Consider the following 13,930-nt stretch of genomic DNA (forward strand, 5'->3'; position numbering starts at 1 on the left):
AAAAATCATATGATCATAGCAATAGATGCAGAAAAGCATTTGATATAATCCATTATCTACTCATGCTAAAAGCTCTCAGCAAAAAACCAAATTAAAAATGGGTTAAATATCTGAATAGACAACCCACCAAAGAAGATATACATATGGTAAATAAACAAAAAGATGCTCAACATCATATGTTATTAGGGAACTAGAAATTAATACAACAGATATACCAACACACACACATCTATCAAAATGGCTCATATCTAAAACACTGACAACACTAAATGTTGGCAAAGATATGAAGCGACAAGATTCTCATTCACTGCTGGTAGGAATACAAAATAGTACAGACACTTTGGAAGACAGATTCACAGTTTCTTATAGTGTTAAACATAGTCTTTATCATACGATCCAGCAATTATAATCCTAGGTCTTTGCTCAAATGAGTTGAAAAATTACATCCACACAAAGTTACACATAAATGTTTATAACACCTTCGTTCAAAATTGCCAGTAATTGGAAGCAACTATGACATTGTTCAATAGATGAATGGATAAGCAAACTATGGTACATCTGTATAATAAAATATTATACAGAAATAAAAAGAAATGAGCTATCCAACAATAAGAAGACACGGAGAAAACTTATGTGCATATTACTAAGTGAAAGAAAGCAGATTAAAAAGGATACTGCTGAATAATTCCAACTATATTACATTCCAGAAAAGTCAAAACTACAGAGACAGCAAAAAAATCAGTGGCTGCCAGGAACTGGGGGTGAGGGAGGGGGTGAGGAGGAATAAATAGGTAAAGCATAATGGATTTTTAGTGTAGTGAAGGTACTCTGTATGTTACTGGAGACATGACATTATGCATTTGTCAAAACCCGCGGAAATACAGAAAGAATGAATCTGAATGTAAACTATGAACTTTAGTTAATAATAGTGTATCAATATTGGCTCATCAATTATAACGTGTGTACCACACTAATGCAAGGTGTCAATAATAGTGGAAACTGTGCAGGGAGGACGGAAATATGGGAACTCTATTCTATCTACTTGATTTTTACATAAACCTAAAACTGCTCTTAAAAAATGCAGTTTAGGCCGGGCACGGTGGCTTACACCTGTAATCCCAGCACTTTGGGAGGCCGAGGCGAGCGGATCATGAGGTCAGATCAAGACCACCCTGGCTAACACGGTGAAGCCCCGTTCTCTACTAAGTATACAAAAAAAAAAATTAGCCGGGCATGGTGGTGGGCGCCTGTAGTCCCAGCTACTCAGGAGGCTGAGGCAGGAGAATGGTGTGAACCCAGGAGGCAGAGCTTGCAATGAGCCGAGATCGCACCACTGCACTCCAGCCTGGGCGACAGAACGAGACTCTGTCTCAAAAAAAAAAAAAAAAAAAAAAAAAAACACAATTTATTAGCTTTAAAAAAGATATGGATGAATATTATCACCATTGTGTAACTGTGTTGAAAACATTAGACATACATATATATTTTTTGTTTGTTTTTATTTTGTTTTGTTTTTGAGGTGATGTCTTGCTCTGTCACACAGGCTGGAATGCAATGGCATGATCTCGGCTCACTGCAACCTCCACTTCCCCGGTTTAAGCAATTCTCCTGCGTCAGCCTCCCGATTAGCTGGGATTACAGTCACCCGCCACCACGCCTGGCTAATGTTCGCATTTTTAGTAGAGATGGGTTTCACCATATTGGCCAGGCTGTTCTCAAACTCCTGACCTCAAGTGATCCATCTACCCCGGCCTCCCAAAGTGCTGAAATTACAGACGTGAGCCACCGCACCTGGCCTAGACATTATAATTAGATAAGACAAAATATGAAGTATATAGAAAACACCTATCAGTTGAATAATATAATGGAAGTTGAGATCATTTATAACAACTAAATATAAGACTACCACCTAGCAATAAACTTAATAAAGTACAAAATTGACGTGAAGAAAAATCTAGAAGCTCTATTGGAAAAAAAAAAAAAAGTAATGACATGGGCTGATACCTTTTCCAGTAAGGGAAAACTAAAAAAAAAGTGTTCACTAGCAAAAAATAATCAAAAAACTCTGATAATTAAAAGCAGTTGCGGCTAGGCGCAGTGGCTCACGCCTGTAATCCCAGCGCTTTGGGAGGCCAAGGCAGGTGGATCACGAGCTCAGGAGTTCCAGACTAGCCTGGCCAATATGGTGAAACCTCGTCTCTACTAAAAATACAAAAATTAGCTGGGCATAGTGGTGCGTGCCTGTAATCCCAGCTACTCAGGCTGAGGCAGGAGAATCGCTTGAAACCGGGAGGTGAAGGTTACAGTGAGCCAAGATCGTGCCACTGCACTCCAGGCTGGGTGACACCGCGAGACTCCATCTAAAAAAAAAGAAAAAAAAAAAAGCAATTGCAACGCATATCCCAACATGCCTTTCTTGGCAATTTCAAGAAATAATCTGATTTATACATCACTCTAATTTCAAAATTTGGCATAGTGCCTAGTATAAGGTAGTTGCTCAAATAAATCATAAAAAACTGTGAAGAATCAGCAGGGCAACCTGCCATTTCCGAAGTTAAAATACATTTAAAGTGATAGTGTAATAAGGACAGAGATCAAGGGGATAACAAGTGATCCAGAAATAGGCACAGCATATATAGGAATTTAGTATATGACAAATGTCTGAGGGAAAGATGAACTTGCCAATAAGTTAGCCATTTGGAAAATAATTAAGCTAGACTCATACCTCACTCTATACATCGAGCTAAATTACAAATGAATCAAAAAGTAAAAATATTAATGAATTACAAAGCAAAAAATGTGTATTTTATGATATAAAAGTTGAAAAGGTCTTTCTAAGCACAACATGAAAAAAATTAAGATTAATATTCTATGTAGCAAAATATGGCTAAAGTCTCGAGACGTGGGGTGGACACATAATAAAGAGATGACATCCTTTTTTTTCTTTGAGACAGAGTCTCACTTTGTCACCCAGGCTGGAGTGCAGTGGCACAATCTCGGCTTACTGCAACCTCTGCCTCCCGGGTTCAGGTGATTCCCGTGCCTCAGACACTCAAGTAGCTGGGATTACAGGCACCCGCCACCATGCTCAGCTAATTTTTGTGTTTTTAGTAGAGACAGACAGGGTTTTGCCACGTTGACCAGGCTGGTCTTGAACTCCTGACCTCAAGTGATCCGCCTACCTTGGCTTTCCAAAGTGTTGGGATTACAGGTGTGAGCCACCATGCCTGGCCAAGAATTGACATCCTTAATGCAGAGAGAAGTATTGCAAATTTTTAGGAAGGGCAATAAAGAATGAGCAAATGACACGAGTAGATAATTCACAGAAGAAAATCATATTTAAAGATATTTAACTCAATACCTGAAATAAAAATTAAAACAGGAGCTGGGGAATGGTAAGATGAAGAAGCAGAATACAAAAGATTTTTAGGGCAATAAAACTATTCTCTATACTGTAATGGTGGACACATGTTATTATATTAATATTTGTCAGTGGTCAGGTGCAGTGGTTCATGCCTATAATCCCAACCCTTTGTGAAGCCAAGGTGGGAGGATTGCTTGAGACCAGGAATTCAAAACCAGCTTAGGCAACATATAAGACCCCGTCTGTACAGAATTTTTTGTTTGTTTTTGAGACGGAGTCTTGCTTTGTCACCCAGGCTGGAGTGCAGTGGTGTGATCAGGGCTCACTGCAAGCTCTGCCTCCGGGTTCACGCCATTCTCCTGCCTCAGCCTCCCGAGAAGCTGGGACCACAGGCGCCCACCACCACGCCTGGCTAATTTTTTTGTATTTTTAGTAGAGACGGGGTTTCACTGTGTTAGCCAGGATGGTCTCGATCTCCTGACCTCATGATCAGCCCACCTCGGCCTCCCAAAGTGTTGGGATTACAGGCGTGAGTCATTGCGCCCAGAAAATTTTAAAATTAGCTAGGCAAAAAAGTTAAAATTTGGTGGGTGTGGTGGTCACACCTGTAGTCCTAGCTACTCAGGAGGCTGAGGCGGGAGGGATCACTTGAGCCCAGGAAGTCCCGGTTATAGCAAGCTGTGATCATCCCACTAAACTCTAGCCTGGATGACAGAACAAGACTTTGTCTCAAAAACAAACAACAACAGGCTGGGCGCTGTGGCTCATGCCTGTAATCCCAGAACTTTAGGAGGCCAAGGTGGGTAGACCACGAGGTTAGGAGTTCAAGACCAGCCTGGCCAACATGGTGAAACAACGTCTCTACTAAAAATACAAAAATTAGCTGGGCATGGTGGCACGCACCTGTACTCCCAGCTACTTGGGAGGATGAGGCGAGAGAATCGCTTGAACTTGGGAGACAGAGGTTGCAGTGAGCCGAGAATACCCCACTGCACTCCAGCCTGGGTGATGGAGCAAGACTCCATCTCCAAACAACAACAACAACAAATTTCACAAAACAACCCAACAAAACAAAACCCCCAGAATGTACAATGTCAAGAGCAAATCTTAAACTATGGACTTTGGGTGATAATGATGTGTCAACACAGGTTAACCAGTTGTAACAAATGTACCATTCCTATAAAGATGTAATATTTGTGGGGCAGGTGCTATATACGAATACTCTGTATTTGCCACTCAATTATGTTGTAAACCTAAAATTGCTCTCAAAATAAAGTCTATTTAAAAATTTAAAATCACAAAAGAATAAAAATTGACAGTCTTTTTGAGGCTATCAGATCAGCAAAGATGAAATTTCCCTTCAGATTTGAGTAGTTAGGTAGCGGGAAACAAGCTCATATTCTATTATTTGAATTATAAATTAACATTTTTGGATGGTAATTTGTCAATTTCTATAAAAATAAAAACATGTAAATCCCCTGACTCAGCAATTCCCAGTTTGGTATTTTAGTCTACTGAAATACTTGTAGAAAATGTGCTATAGAAACAAAATTATTCACCACAGTTCTGTTCATATGTAATAGCAAATAACTAAAATCCCAAATACCCTTAATATGCGATATAGTTAACAGACTATAGTGCAGGATCATTGCATCTTATTCATGGAAAGAAATGTGTCCTCATAATTCAAGAGCAATCCTGTCAAAAAAAGGATGAGCAATTCCATTTACCAAGGCAGATAACAAAGACAGTGCAATAAAAGGGAATTCTTGGTATTCAATACAAAGAATGAGTAAATCTACGTATTGACATAAAAAGTGTATATATATATTCTATAGGAATGAATATTACATATATTATTGAAGCAAGCTCTAGATCAACATATATAGTTTAAAATAAGAAACAAAGTCTACATGTATACTTTTCATGTACAATATAGTACAGCTGTATATGAAAAAGGTTTGTAAAGATATATACCAAAATTACAACCATGCTTATCTTTCGATAATGCTATTTTTAGAATTTAAATTTTTTAAAAGCTAGAAGTATAATTTTAAGATGAGAAAAACAATTATGAAAATATTGTGGAATCACTTTTGTTAAGAGTCTTGAGTAGCATCTGATGAAACTAGTTTGGATTGTCCCACTGGACAGTGCTGAAGCCCAAAATATCCACTGTGACTCTTACTTTTTTTAGAATAAACTACTCTTATAGTATGAGAAAAGAAAGTTACAGTGACAAATTGAAGAAAAAAGTCACTGACTTACCCTAATTTCCTTAAGACCAGATTACTGACAGAGGGAAAGATATCAAAATATAAGATTTAAATGGAAACTAAAAAATCACATAAGTTCTAAATAAAAACATGGGGGTTCTTCTACAATTTGGGCACAGAGAAAGCCTTCCTAACTATAATCCAGATCCAGAAGCAATAATGAAAAACCTAATAAATTTGTTTACAGAATTAATTGAAAGAAAAAAACCCTTCATCTAGGACAAAAAGTAACGCAAAACAAAGGGTAAAGTAAAAAGACAAATGATTAACTGAAAAAAATGAGAAAAACCTTTCAAGTTACACCACAGCAGCCATTTTTTTTTTGGAGTATGACATAGGACAAAGAATAAATTCTTAACAATATTGAGAAATGGGATTTTTGGTGTGGGAGAAAGAAGATACAGGTGTGAAAATGATAAAACGAAGTGAAAACCTTGTTGTACTTAATCTAAATTCCAAGAATCAGTAGAAACACACAGACCATCTTGCCTATCAGAGAGCAGGGAAACTATCAAATACTTACATTAAGGTCACAACCAAAGGACTTGGAAAATCCACTTGAAAAGACTTTCACTGACCAAAAATGGCACAATTTGTATACCAAGAAGGATACAATAACCTCAATTGACTGAAATACCTCAAATACATTTAAATTCCTGTTGGCTCACAGTAATACCACAAACAAAATAAACAGAAACCAAACCTCATGGTAACTTTGTGCAGAGCGATAGTGAGCAACTCATTATTTTGAAAACTGGTAAATAAGGGAAATATCCAAGCATCTATCTTGCCTTTCCTGTAGGAAATATTCCTCAAAGAAGGCAAATGACTGATAAAAGGGGGTCCTTTATATTTTACAAACCTTAATGAAATAATGTTCTGAGCAATGATCCTTAAAAGCTGTTTACATCACAAAAAGAGACAAGAAGATATTACATATTTCCTGATGGAAGTACACAATTTCATTTCTGAAGTGGTCTTCAAATACTGAAACCAGAACTTGATCAGATATTTGGATCAAACTACCAATGTACAGAAAATACAAGGTCAGAGTAACACACTAAACAATATCAGGAAAATCCAGACTGTAATGCTCTATAGGACAAATTAACCTGTTTTTTTTTCCTCCCCCAACAAAAACTTGCAAAGAAAAAAAAAATAAGAGGGATGGAGGGGTAATCTAACAGATTAAAAGAGATTTAAGACTTATCAACCAGAGGCAATGTTTGAACCTTAGATTCCAATGCAAACTCTAAACAAAAGGCCACTGGAGAAATGTAAACACTGACAGGATATAAGAAGAAATCATAATATTAAAGGGAATTAATTTTTTTCTGTAAGAGTATGGTGGTGGTGGTGGTGGTACAGTATTTATATCTAAAGAGTGAGGTCCCTAACTTTTAGAGATAAATGCTTACAGATTAAAAAACCAGGCATCAATATGTGATGATATAAGAGGGAGTGGGACTTCCTGAAAACAATCTATATTGTACATCTAAAAGGAGAATTATGGCTCATGCCTGTAATCCCAGCACTTTGGGAGGCTGAGGTGGGCAGATCACTTGAGTTCAGGAGTTCGAGAACAGCCTTGGCAACAAGGCAAAACCCTGTCTCTACAAAAAATGCAAAAATTAGCTTGGTGTGGCAACATGCTCCTGTAGTCTCAGTCACTTGGGAGGCTGAGGTGGGAGGATGGCTTGAGCTCAGAAGACAGAGGTTGCAATGAGCCAAGATCAATACAGCACCACTGCATTGCAGCCTGGGTGACATAGTAAGACCCTTTCTCAAAAAACAAAAACAAAAAAAAAAAGGAAAAGAAAAAAAAAAGGAGAATTATAGATACAAAAAGACTATGTAAAGTGTGGTGCTAATACAGAACTGAAAACATGTTAAATGTATACTCAAAGTCACTTTTAAGTCCTTAAAAGGAAGAGAGCACATAGCTATTTCAACTTTAAATACAAAGCATTTTACAATAATATATATGTGAAGAAAATAATTTTAGCTTTAAATCTGATGGAAACAAAGATAGTTTTTTTGTTTTTGTTTTTTAAAAAGAGTATCTTACTTTATAACCCAGGCTGGAGTGCACTGATGCAATCATAGCTCACCATAGCCTTGAAGTCCTGGGCTCAAGAGATTCTCCAGTTCTCAGCATCCCAAGTAGCTGGCATTACAGGCTCGAACCACCATGCCCAGCATAAAAGTTCTGTACTAGTATTTTTGATATGATATTAAAGAAATTAGAACAGCCACTTAGTGGTCAACGGCTGTCATATATATGTTTCTACTCGGAATTGGAACTAAGTATGAATAAGAGCCATTTCTCTTTTCATGCCCTTATGCTTGTAGTATTCTAACTTCTCACAGTTTCCTGGACATACAAGGTCCTTTTATACTCCTGTGCTTGCTCTTAACATTCTGACAGGTTTATTTTAGCATGACAAATTCCTACTCATTCTTTAAGACTCAACTAAATGTAATGCTTGTAGTAAAACTCTCCAACCATCCCAAAGTTAAACTGTCTAATATGTTGCAAACAGCACGATGAAACTATCTTTTTTACAGTACTTATTTATACTGTAATTTATTTGTTTTTTGGGTCTGTGTCCCTCAGGACTGGGAGTGATTTTTGTATTTATATCTTCTGGCCCATGCACCCTCCTAGAGGATGCTTAATAAATATTTGCAGACTAAAACTAATTAGCCATGCAGTAGTGAAAAGCTATGGCTTAAAAAAAATGGCATGCTCTAAGAAGCCCTGTTTAACCTGTCTTGTTCAGAAAAGACTAGCAAGAAAAAGGTAAATCATCAAATTATGTAACGCCGATCTATTAGCAAAATGGGAAACTGTCAGACATCTACGTTCATTAACTCTTCCAGCAACTTTTCTTGAAGTAACCTAAACACTTCATCTAAAGCAGTTATTCTTAAACTTCTCTATTTTTTATCTTTTTAGACATGAGGTCTCACCATGTTGCCCAAGCTAGACTCGAATTCCTAGGTTAAAATGATCCTCCTGCCTCAGCCTTCCTGGACACCTGGGGCTATAGGAGTGCAGCACTGCCACAAGCTTCATAAACTTTTTGAAAAGTTAACGAACACCTTTAGCACACTACCCATTCCATCAACTACTATTTATCATGAAAAAAACAAAAATCTCAAGACAAATGGAGAGTAAAATTGGCATGCAGTGAAGAAAGTTTCAAATTAAATTACAAACATACACTAAAAAGAAAGAGATGGTCAAATTAAATGAATGAAGGAAATAATGAGAAACAACCTAAAGGACAAATGTTTAAAGAATTTTTCTGACAGATTTTATACTATGATCAAGTACACATATATAGGTCACATGTATGTAACTGAAAACAATATTTACCCTCACTAACATGGTGAACTATGATATATTTAATTTTTTTGTTGAAAAGAAAAACAAACAAAAACCTACTAAAATGATCCACAGTCCCACTATTGGGTTGAGAGTTAAAGTTTGATCATTGCTGTCCTATAGATACTTTGCATACTATTAATAATCCCTAGGCTACGCAGGCAGCCATAATCATACAAAAAATCTGTACATGAAGTTTACAATAAAGTATAATATCTATATCACAAAAATATGAATAGCAAATACAGATTGTAAAAGCTATGGTAATTTCTATCAATTATGAAGAGTGAAATGGAATCTTTGATATCTAAAAAGTGAACGGTATCATGTCTATTGAGACAAATGCTGGCAGGGCTTAGTAGCTTACACTTGTAGTGCCAGCACTCTGGGAGGCCGAGGCCAGAGGGATCACTGGAGGTCAGGAGTTCGAGACGAGCCTGGCCAACATGGTGAAAAAAAGACAAAAATTAGCCAGGGATGGTGGCACATGCCTGTAATCCCAGCTACTTAAGAGGCTGAGGCAAAAGAATTGCTTGAACCCAGGAGGCAGAGGTTGCAGTTAGCGGAGACAGCACCACTGGCACTGCACTCTAGCCTGAACAACAGAGTGAGACTCTGTCTCAAAAAAAATTAGTCCTAGACCTCTAAAAAAAATGACTCAAGGCAAAGGGTCTTACCTGAGTACTATCAAATAATTAAGACTTTCATTTTAACCAACATTCTTTTCAAGTTTTCCTTCAAGTCTAAGAAAGGTTTATTTCAAAAGTTCATCTTAAATAAACTGTAAGCTGGCATGGCTTTAAAAATAATTTTCATAGGTATACACCCCAAACTCAAATTCAAAACGTCATTCTCTTTCTAGCACATTATTACTTCTAAGTTTCTACTATATAGAAATACTATAGCTGCCGCTAAGTTCAAGCCACTTTAAAAAAAATTTTTTTTAACAGCCAAATATATAATCAAATTCTTAATGGATTTTCTTTACTGAAAACAAATACTGAATCACATTCTCTACAACGTACCATTAAGCAATGAAGTTCTTTCCATTACTTACATATAAATTTCTTAGTTTAGGTCCATATAATGGATCATAAATGTAAGAGTTACATTAATTTTTTTGTTGAAAAGAAAAACAAACAAAAACCTACTAAAATGATCCACAGTCCCACTATTGGGTTGAGAGTTAAAGTTTGATCATTGCTGTCCTATAGATACTTTGCATACTATTAATAATCCCTAGGCTACGCAGGCAGCCATAATCATACAAAAAATCTGTACATGAAGTTTACAATAAAGTATAATATCTATATCACAAAAATATGAATAGCAAATACAGATTGTAAAAGCTATGGTAATTTCTATCAATTATGAAGAGTGAAATGGAATCTTTGATATCTAAAAAGTGAACGGTATCATGTCTATTGAGACAAATGCTGGCAGGGCTTAGTAGCTTACACTTGTAGTGCCAGCACTCTGGGAGGCCGAGGCCAGAGGGATCACTGGAGGTCAGGAGTTCGAGACGAGCCTGGCCAACATGGTGAAAAAAAGACAAAAATTAGCCAGGGATGGTGGCACATGCCTGTAATCCCAGCTACTTAAGAGGCTGAGGCAAAAGAATTGCTTGAACCCAGGAGGCAGAGGTTGCAGTTAGCGGAGACAGCGCCACTGGCACTGCACTCTAGCCTGAACAACAGAGTGAGACTCTGTCTCAAAAAAAATTAGTCCTTAGACCTCTAAAAAAAATGACTCAAGGCAAAGGGTCTTACCTGAGTACTATCAAATAATTAAGACTTTCATTTTAACCAACATTCTTTTCAAGTTTTCCTTCAAGTCTAAGAAAGGTTTATTTCAAAAGTTCATCTTAAATAAACTGTAAGCTGGCATGGCTTTAAAAATAATTTTCATAGGTATACACCCCAAACTCAAATTCAAAACGTCATTCTCTTTCTAGCACATTATTACTTCTAAGTTTCTACTATATAGAAATACTATAGCTGCCGCTAAGTTCAAGCCACTTTAAAAAAAATTTTTTTTAACAGCCAAATATATAATCAAATTCTTAATGGATTTTCTTTACTGAAAACAAATACTGAATCACATTCTCTACAACGTACCATTAAGCAATGAAGTTCTTTCCATTACTTACATATAAATTTCTTAGTTTAGGTCCATATAATGGATCATAAATGTAAGAGTTACATTTAATTTTTTTGTTGAAAAGAAAAACAAACAAAAACCTACTAAAGAGTTACATTTATGTAACTCTTACAGTTTTGCTAAAAGTTGGCGGTTCTAAAGGAAAATTTTCATGAACCATAGATGACAGAAACTTAAATATAAAAGCATTCCAAAACAAAGAATACTTTTATATATCAAATAAAATTGCCATTTACTTTTTACAAGACTGCCACAGACACATGAAGTTCTGTCCAGGTTTTCTCATTGGATCTCCAGGCTGACTGGATCCACTGAATGGAGAAGGCTGAGAACTGTTAGGCTGGCCCTGCACTTGTACAGCTGGTGAAGGTGGCATAGGAGTATTCTGTGAAAAAGAACAAATGCAGTGTTTATGACATGACACTGAAAAATTTCATATTTTATAGTATAGTCTTATAAATTTGATTACATTAAGTTATGCATTTCTACCATAAAATTTACATTTTATAATTTTATTTATGATTACCTTTAAAAATCTTTAAGAAAATTATTTTCATAGAAATATTTAGAAAGTTTGATTATTTTATTTAATATAAAACCACAACGGCGATACCACATTGTTATTACCACTATTTGTAGGATGAAACAATACAATTGTAGATTTTTAGGATGAAACAGTACAATTGTAGATTTAAATGAGAAATAAACATACTATAAATGTACCCACTGGATTTACTTATGTCAATTCTTCACAAGAACAGATCAACTGCAAATTACTACTTTTTTGTATGTTTCCGTTTAGATTTTCTAAAGAATATAATGTGAAACAATATGGTAAAAAGCAATGAAAATTTTATATAGCAAAAAATGATGTAACCATATGTATAAAATATGATGTTAACTAATTTGCACTAAGCTGCTTAACAATTTTAGATTTTGAAGTTGCTCAATTATGTATTTTTTGTTATTTTTAGAGACAGGGTTGGTCTTGTTCTGTTGCCTAGGCGGGTTACAGAGGTATAATCATAGATCACTATAATCTCAAATTACTGGCCTCAAGTCATCCTCCCCTTTTGGCCTCCCAAAGCACTGGCATTACAGGTATGAGCTGCCACACCCAGCCCCCAGTCTAATTATATCTTTTGTTATTTATATAAGAATTCGAGGTTGGGCACGATGATTCATGCCTGTAATCCTAGCACTTTGGGAGGCCCGGGGGGAGGGGATGGGTGGATCACCTGAGGTCAGGTGTTCGAGACCAACCTGGCCAACATGGTGAAACCCCGTCTCTACTAAAAACAAAAATTAGCTAGGCATAGTGGCAGGCATCTGTAATCCCAGCTACTTGGGAGGCTGAGGCAAGAGAATCACTTGAACCTGAGAGACAGAGGTTGCAGTGAGCTGAGATTGTTCCACTTCACTCCAGCCTGGGTGAAAGATGGAGACTCTGTCTCAAAAGAAAACATAATATATAATTGCAGGCATAAAGTCTTTTAAATATATCCTGTTTTTTTTTCTTTTAGATCCCATCCCTTTCTCTTGGAAAAAAACACTAATAATTACAATGTACCTTAAATCAAATTTAGGCAATATATTTTCTTGAAATACCACAAACGGAAAAAGTAATGTTAAATTTCTTATAGAAATGGTGGTACATCATTTCTGAAGAACTGCTTAAAGGCAGTAAATTAAAACTCTGGGAAAACATTGAATATAATTGTTCATTTATAAGGTAATGCAGTCGTGCATCACTTAATGATAGGAATATGTTTGAGAAGTGGGTCGTTAGGTGACCTATTTCACTGTTCTGTGAATGCCAGTGTACTTCCACAAACCTAGATGATATAGCCTATTACATACCTAGGCTATATGCAATACCCTATTGTTCCTAGGCTAAAAATCTGTATAGCATGTTATTGTACCGAATACTATAGGCAACTGTAGCACAATGGTTAAGTATTTGTGTATCAAAACATAGAAAAGGTACAGTGAAAATATGATATTATAATCTTATGAGACTATCATTGTATTATGTGGTCCATCCTTGACAGAAATGTCCTTAAGTAGCACATGACTGTACTGGGAATAGGTGGGAAAGCAGTAAGCTAAAATTGCTGAGAACTCAGATTAAAAGCCACCGTAATTTTCTTTAGGAAAAAAAAACAGATAAATCACAAACATACAAGGCTACTATGACATACAAATGAAAGAAGAAAGAGAATAACATGTTGAAAGACAAAGTTGTCAGAAACGGGAAGTCACAAGAACTTCTGAGTTCTAAACTCTGAGGGAAAAATCTACTTCAAGACTGACATTTCTATAATAGGTTCCCACTCTTAAGATTTTATAATGAAAAAACATACGCATGCACCAAAAACATTTTAGGGCAGTACAGACATCACAAATAGGATGAGGACTTTCCAGCTTGACAGATCAGAACTCACACTTTCAATCTGATTTTTAACTAGCCATGTGATCTTGGGCTACCAACTTAACTTCTCTGATCCTCAGTTTTCTCATCTGTAAAGTGTAAGTAATAAAAACTAACTTATGAGATGATGGGAAGACTAGAGAAACTATAAATGAAAAGCCTAGCTTGAGAGTCTCAATAAATGGCAATAACAGGAAACCATATTTTGAAGGAAAGATGATCAGTTTAGTTTGGGAATAATGACAGATGAACCAACTAAAAATGTCAATCAATAGAAGTTAATGTTGGAAAAATAAATCTGAAAACCA

General features: G+C 36.2%; 1 protein-coding gene across 2 annotated transcripts in view; it reads right to left on the reverse strand.

The window, feature by feature from the left end:
• The window catches only part of ARID2 (AT-rich interaction domain 2), a 188,990-nt gene that overhangs the window by 37,430 nt on the left and 137,630 nt on the right, over positions 1-13,930 (reverse strand). For both annotated transcript variants that reach the window (XM_033222332.1, XM_033222333.1), the window contains exon 16: positions 11,428-11,576. In XM_033222332.1, the coding sequence (XP_033078223.1) occupies positions 11,428-11,576 (149 nt within the window). The remainder of the gene's footprint in view (positions 1-11,427; positions 11,577-13,930) is intronic.

The sequence above is a fragment of the Trachypithecus francoisi genome, unplaced genomic scaffold (genome assembly GCF_009764315.1).
Source record: "Trachypithecus francoisi isolate TF-2019V2 unplaced genomic scaffold, Tfra_2.0 Lachesis_group11, whole genome shotgun sequence".
Taxonomy (NCBI): domain Eukaryota; kingdom Metazoa; phylum Chordata; class Mammalia; order Primates; family Cercopithecidae; genus Trachypithecus; species Trachypithecus francoisi.